This window comes from Octopus bimaculoides, chromosome 3 (assembly GCF_046866305.1).
Source record: "Octopus bimaculoides isolate indiv1 chromosome 3, ASM4686630v1, whole genome shotgun sequence".
NCBI lineage: Eukaryota > Metazoa > Mollusca > Cephalopoda > Octopoda > Octopodidae > Octopus > Octopus bimaculoides.
This window is the reverse complement of record NC_142930.1, coordinates 22,642,173-22,650,079: the sequence shown is the minus strand read 5'-3', so window position 1 is coordinate 22,650,079 and position 7,907 is coordinate 22,642,173. Positions and strand designations below refer to the sequence as shown.

At 35.1% G+C, this 7,907-nt stretch overlaps 1 protein-coding gene across 1 annotated transcript in view; it reads right to left on the bottom strand.

Annotated features, from left to right (window-relative positions):
• The window catches only part of LOC106869095 (chitotriosidase-1), a 63,626-nt gene extending 57,220 nt beyond the window's left edge, over window positions 1–6,406 (bottom strand). The window contains exons 1-2 of the mRNA XM_014914628.3: window positions 6,246–6,406; window positions 4,081–4,245 (exon numbers count right to left, since the gene is read on the bottom strand). Of these exons, the coding sequence (XP_014770114.1) occupies window positions 4,081–4,245; window positions 6,246–6,330 (250 nt within the window). The 5' untranslated portion in view covers window positions 6,331–6,406. The remainder of the gene's footprint in view (window positions 1–4,080; window positions 4,246–6,245) is intronic.
• Between the last annotated feature and the right edge of the window lie 1,501 nt (window positions 6,407–7,907).

Below are 7,907 nucleotides of genomic sequence, written 5' to 3'. Positions count from 1 at the left end.
AATGTTTCGCGGCATTTTGTCTGGCGAGCTAACGATTCTGCTAGCTTGCCGCCTTAATAAAAATATATATAAACAATTGAAATTTACACGAAGCAAAAGACGAAGACGGGCAAGGGAACACCAAACAGATGTATTAGTTTGACGTGAAGAACGGAAGAGTCTTTGACGTTTCAACCCTCCGTTCTTCGAAAGGAAGGGATTAGAGGGAGAAAATGGAGAGAGAAAGAAAAACGGAGGGAGAGAAAATATGTAGGGATTAAAGGATTAACATGAATATATATATATATATATATATATATGTGGTGGTCTGTGGGTGTGTTTGTGGAGTTGTTGGTTAACTCCTCCTACATCATTTTATCAATTTTGATGAAACTTGACACGTGAGTAGAACTCATGTCTGGAAACCTCATGGCATAGTTAGATTGTTGAAGAAAAATCGATGATAGGACCCCTGAAAGGGATCCTTATGTTTATCTAATATATTTTATTCTAAAAGCCAAGGGAAATAACCCATTCATTTTCCTAAATTATTTGGTATAAATCAGATTGAGTATGCTTATTTGTTAGTACTTGAACTGTTAGAGTTATTTTCGCAATTTATCCAGTCTAACCCTTAAACAAGTAAGTAGTATTTTCCAAAACAATAGATCCATATATTTCGGTTAGTGACTTATTCACAAATATACCAACACTAGTGCCCCTGAGGGTAATATTCTCTGGGAACGAACAAAAGTCCTTTTCAGAGTCATTTACTTTGAATTGTTATCTCATATCTGATTAGGCTGTTATTATGTAACATGCTTCACGATTTTAGTATACATACCTCTTTAGTATGAGGTATGCTACTTTATTTGAATTCTTATTATCGGATAACTACTGTCCTGTTATTACATAACTGACTTCACAATTTGGGTATTCATAACTTATTGGGAATTCCCAAAAACATCTTGTGTATGACAATTAGGTATTCTCTGTAAATGCACAAAAGCCGTTTTAAGGGTTACATACTTTGTATTGTTATTGGATTAGCGAAACAATTATGAGAACAGAAGCAAAAGGTAAGCCCCGCTTTCCCGGGAATTTACCGGGTTCGTCAGCTAGTATATATATATATATATATATATATATATATATATATATATATATGTATGTATATACAGGGTGCGGCTGAAATACCTCCCACATTTTAAACTTTCACTTATTTGTTGCTAATGAACTTATACAAGCGCCAATGATGTTTTCATTTAGCTAATGAACAAAAACTGTAACCCTTTGTTTAAACAACAGTAAAATTAATTTTTCGTAAATGTTTCTTTTTTCCTTTTGTCAGCCTTTCAAATGTGCCGCACCCTGTATATTTCTATATATATATTTATGTATATATATGTATATATATATTATATATATGTACATATATGCATATATATGAATGTATATACATACATATATATATATATATATATATATATATATATATATATATATATATATATATATATATATATATATATATATATATATATATTGGATTTGGTAGACGGAAACTGAAAGAAGCCCGTCATATATATGTTTATACATATTATATACATATGTATGTGTGTTTGTGTGTCGGTGTTTGTCCTCCCACCATCGCTGGACAACCGATGCTCGTGTGTTTACGTCCCTGTAGCTTAGCGGTTCGGCAAAAGAGACCGATAGAACAAGTACTAGGCTTACAAAGAATAAGTCCTGGGGTCGATTTGCTCGACTAAAGGCGGTGCTCCAGCATGGCCGCAATCAAATGACTGAAACAAGTAAAGATATATATATGTATATATATACATATATATATATATATAGTATATTAGGTAGTTAGGAGAGGTATGATAATCCAGGTATTTAGCTTGGGAAACACTGACAAGGACAGCGGGTGTTTGAAAATTGCAAAAGGGGAATGTGGCTAGCAGAAGCTGATGTTGCGAATAAACAGAAAATGTCTAAGTTACACTTCCATTGTAGACTATAGATATTAGAAATTGAACACAGTTTCTTCGATTTTCGTTTCTTTTTTTTTTTTTACAAAACAATTCACAAAATATTTTGTGTACTATTATTATATTTTGTAAACAGTTCCGATGAAACAATTCTGAGTTGCTAGGTAGTATGAATTACGTAGCATGCATGGCTAGATAATTGTTAGCTTAGATATAATGTGCGAATAGCCACCATGGAGTTATTGAAACAATTGTCGACTATAAAGTAAAAGTAATAAATCCATAAACTCCAGTCTTCAATAAACACATTATATATATATATATCTTTTACTTGTTTAAGTCAGTATATTGCGGCCATACTGGGGCACTTCCATCGGCAATTTAAGTCGAACGAATCCACCCCAGTATTTATTCATTTTAAGCCTGGTATTTATTCTGTTTGTCTCTTTTGCTGAACCGCTAAGTTACGGTAACTTAAGCACACAGACGTCGGTTTTCAAGTGGTGACACAAAGACACACACACAAGCACACATACACACACCCACAAATATATATATGTACATATATATATATATATATATATATATATATTATATATATATATATATATATATGCATACACGATGGGCTTCTTTCAATTTTCGTCAACCAAATCCACTCACAAGGCTTTGGTCGGCTCGTGGCTTGAGTAGAAGACACTTTCCCAAGGTGCCACACAGTGGAACAGAGTTTAAAGCTTTCCCCTTATCTTTCCATAACTGTCTTCGCCCGATATCCATTGATTGTCACAGCTATCCTATCTATTTTATTTCCCGGGATCTATTCGGTGAGATTCTTGTTTTAGTTTAACTATTACCATTCACCTACAGGATTTGTGTAGTTCAACTCAATTTCAACGATCCTTCGAAGTATCCAAAGAATAACGTATTTATTCATTCTGAATATATTGTAGCAGAATCGACCGCGAATATCGGTTGTTTTCCGTCATTGGAGAACATCCCACCTCTTTTAGACGACAGGTATTCATAACACATGCGATTCACCGGTGTAAAAGGACTTTGAGACATCGACCTCATTGCGTTTCTCAGTCAGAGTTATCCCGGATCGATGAATTTGCCTAGACTACATACAGGCTCTTGTTTTCAGAAATCAATAAATCTCAAATGGACTTGTGATAGATAGATCATATCGTACCTAGAACAGTACATGCCTTTGCTGTCCTGAAATAAGAGGTAGCTCCCAAATGCCAGATCAATAAGAGAGATAAAGGTGCCTCCAAAAACCCATACCAAGACAAAATTGTCGGTTGCGACATACTAGTGAACGATGTTACGCACATCATCATCATCTGTCCACAAACGGGGGTCGAGCGTCGCCCGGGGCATCGCCGCTCGCACGCGTTTCGGTAGCGCGTCCACCTCCCGGTCGTTTCGGCCCGCACGGTTCCTCCGAGGGTGCTCTTCATTATAAATTGTTTTAGCATCATGCTATTTCTGCAAAAATCATTTATATTAAATAATATTTATAGGAAGGATTGTTCTGACAGCCATACAACCAGAATGTACTTATACTTCATACTCTTCTCATGCATTGAAAAATAACGCTATTAACTGAGACAAATAAATCTTTACAAGGAAACGTTCATATGCTGCTATTAGAGATCTCAATAATCTATCATTGGCATAGATACATTTTACAAAGAATATTGAAATAAAAATCACTAAAGCTGCCTTGGTAGGCTCTTACGAAGAAAGAAAATGAAGACAAGAAATTTTCGGTGTTTAAGTAAATAAGCCTAAATCCAGAGGATCTCTTCACTATGCACGTGACTCACTAGTCATAAAATGATATAAATGGTCCTATCCAGTGTCAAAGTGGCTCGAATAAGGACGGACGATCCTTCCTGGATTTGAAATCTGCTCGAAGAGCAGTACAAAAATTATTTTTTATCGGGCAAAGAAAGAGTAAAATATTGAACATTTAAATATACTCTACTCGCAAATTACTTCGCTGATCGATTAATACATATAATCATATCAGAATAGTAGAATTGATGAACATGCTTGATGTAAATTAGGCTTCAGGACCTAACAAAAGTGTGCTTACCTAAATCGAGATTTCTGGATGGTTTCAGATACAGACCGTTCATATCGACAAATGCATAGATGATATGGGTGCAGAGATATGGATCGATATTTTCTGGTTCGAATCGGCCGATACCAAGCCTGTCATTGGCAGAACTGCTGTAGTAGCAGACAACTTTGCGATTACCTGCAATAAATAAACAAACAGATAAATAAATAAATCATAGTTTATTACAAAGGGTGAAGACTTAAAATTCGTGGGTCGATGTTTGTTAGTCGATTAAATCTCTCCCACTACTTAACTAGAATTCATTCCGAGGGGACGAAAGACAGATTTAATTTGACGGAATTTGGAGTCAGAACGTAGAAAGCTGTAATTAAATATACCATAAAGCACTTTGTCTGAATCTTTTACGATCGTACCAATCAACTGTCCCCAAAGAAAGGTAAATAAAATGAATAAATAAATAGTAAAAACATAATTATTCACAAAACTTCAAAATGTTGCGGTCAGTTCATTATATTACTCAACTGGTAATTATTTTATCAACCTGGGAGGTTAAAAAGGTTAAATCGTCTTCTGCCGGATTTGAACTCAAATCATAAGTATTTTCTTCGTCATTCCGCCGGTTCTACCACTTCATTAATGATTACAATAAGTGACCTAAAGCTACATAAGATTTTGGGTAAGGGAATAGTGCTCAAATTGTTAACACTCGAAATAAAGTTGACCACGGTGAGTTTGAACTCAGAACATAAAGGGACCTAACGAAAGTGATTCTCCCCGATACTGTATTGATTCAACAACTCCCCCTCTTGTAATTACATTAACAACAGCTAGGAGGAAATACGCCTTTTATGGACGTTTTTGTTTCTATTTCAGTGCCTAAATTTATAAATCTTCATCACTTTGTTTCATTATGTTAACGATTTTGAAGGCGACATGATGGCAGAATCATTCCAATTGCTTACGTTCTTAGTTCGAATCTTACCAAGGTCAACTTTGCCTTTCATCTTTTTGGGGATCAATAAAACAAAGGACTATTCAAGTACTTAGATCAATGGTATCGAGTCATTTCTCTTTTCAAAACTGAGGACTTTGTGCCATAATTAGAAAGCACTGTCAAAGATTTCCATTATGTCATTGATTTAGTTAAGTTTGTTTAGTGCAACACTCGAACATATGCGGTGACAAGCAGAATAATATGTATATTATGATATACCAGAATAATCGTTTCTTACATAGGCACAAGGTCAGAAATCTGGGGAAAGAGTAACTCGATACCACTGACAACAGTACTTGACTAGTACTTTATTTCATCGACCACGAAAGAATGTAAGTCGAAATTGGCTTCGACGAAATTTGAAATTATAATGTAAAGAGTTGGAAGAAACGCTTTGACATTTCTGTCAATCGACCGCACTTGGTCAACGACAACAACAGCAACAACGGTGATAGGGATAACAATAATAATAATAATCTTTTTTACTGTAGGCAAAAGGTCAACTTATTTTGTTAACACCAACAAAATGATTCCGCCGAGGTTAGTCGAATAAATCGCCTCACGTACATTTCCTTTTTAAAGTTTGGTACTCATTCTATCGATTGTTTTTGGCGGGGACAGTAATAACTGAGTAACAAGATATCTAATTCTTCAGTTGTCATAACATCGGCCAATAGTTGCTTGGTAATCCTGACACTCGTAACATTTCCTTCATTTTCTAGTCTTCGGACAAGACTCGAAAAAATGTTTCTTTTTCTCAATTCAAATAGGGAGTTTCTTCGCAGTCACTCGAGCTATTAGAAAGAGCAGCTAAATCACTTTTAAATCACATCACTTCATCTTATATCGAGAAAGGCACATTTCATAATGTAGACTCTAAATATACCAAAATCACGAGATGGGCATGGCCAAAACACCTTTGATAAGTAGTGTTATCTATCAGAGCTAACATGGGTCCAAACAACAACCACAACAACAACAATTGGTATTTTTACATGATGAAATCTAACTTCATTTAAATAAAAGCTAATGGGCAGGAATTAGCGAGGACAATCACCAAAAATATCGTAGAAAGTGTATCCAAAGAACTAATCTTCAATTGGCACAAGAAGCAAAAAGTTCAAAACAAAAACCAACTACGGATTAACGAATGTTTTCTCATTAATCTAATATCAGTACATACCTTCGATGTTCTGGAATAGGAATGCCCACACCAAACACAACTGCAGACACAAGACACATATTCGAGCAGACGACATTTTCACCATCACAGCAATAACCCGAGATACAGGAGCAACGTTTCTTACCAAGTATCAGAGTATTTTTGACTCTGATCCATACGACATCGGGTACAGATATACCCGTTCAGTTCCGGGTATTGGAGGGAGGAACAGAGGGAAGTAATGTAAATAGGGGAAATCGCATAGTTGCGTTAAATGGCCAATCAACGTGTCGTATATGGGGCAGGGTTGAGTGTATGCACGTGTACGTTTAATAGCTTGCCAATGTGCATGTGTGCGCACGCATTTACGTATGTATTTGTGTGTATATGTGTGCATGCATGCATATATATATCTACGTAGGTCTATTATGTACGTATGTATGTATCTATGTATGTGTGTATACACATACGTATATATATATATATATATATATATATATATATATATATATATATAAATTAATATGCATGTGTATATACATATACATATACGTACAAACATACACACATTCACACATATATTTACATATAGCTGAATGAGTTTATGTATGTATTTCTGTATATGCATATATGTATGAATATATGAAATTATGTGTGTGTGTGTATGTATAATTTCAGTTGTCCAATGAGAATTCCCTGTAATGTTATATATATATTTATATAATTCTGTCTTTAATTTGATTTTTTTTATACTCTTACCTCTCCCGACCAGTCGAAATCTCCAAGTCAACACCACATCACTGCCAACTCAACCACTACCACTTCCAACAACAACACTGCTTCACTGTCACCTCGCCCATCCGTATCACTGTCACACAACCCTTCCAAAAGCAAACTATTAACAAAACAACAGTAGCAATTACAGACAAATCTTCATAAAACGATGAAGTTGGCTAAAAGGATTTTTTTTAAACGTCTATGACGAGACTGAGAATATTTTATAAAGGAAATTACGAGCTTTAACTCTCTCTCTCTCTCTCTCTCTCTCTCTCTCTCTCTCTCTCTCAGTTTCCCTCTTTCTCTCCTTCGACGGCATACACAGAGACACAGACACACACATACAGATACACATACTCACTCACATACACACAGTCACATACACACACTCACACACACACACACACACACACACACACACACAGACACACGCACATACAAACACAATGTCTACATTGCTTAAATGCATATATATTTACAAGTATTTGTTTATCAATCTATGCATATATATATATATATATATATATATATATATATATATATATATATAAATGAGCATATGCATATATACGTACAGGTATGTGCATACCGACATCCACCTGTATGTATAGGTGCATATCTGGGTACAGGACATTGCAAACAAAACAGAGACGAGAAAACGCACAAGCCACATAGAGAACATTCTACTTCATCAGCTACCTCCGTTTTAACACCGGCGTTTCGTGTGTGTGTATATGTATGTATGCATGTATGTATATATATACATATTTAAAAACTTTTGAACGTTTATATTGATTTCGGTCATTCGATTTGAGGCCATGCTGCGATACTACCTTTGATAATTTCGTCAGTCATATCGACCTCAGTTTTTAATTCAGACGGGTACTAATTTTAATGATCGTCATT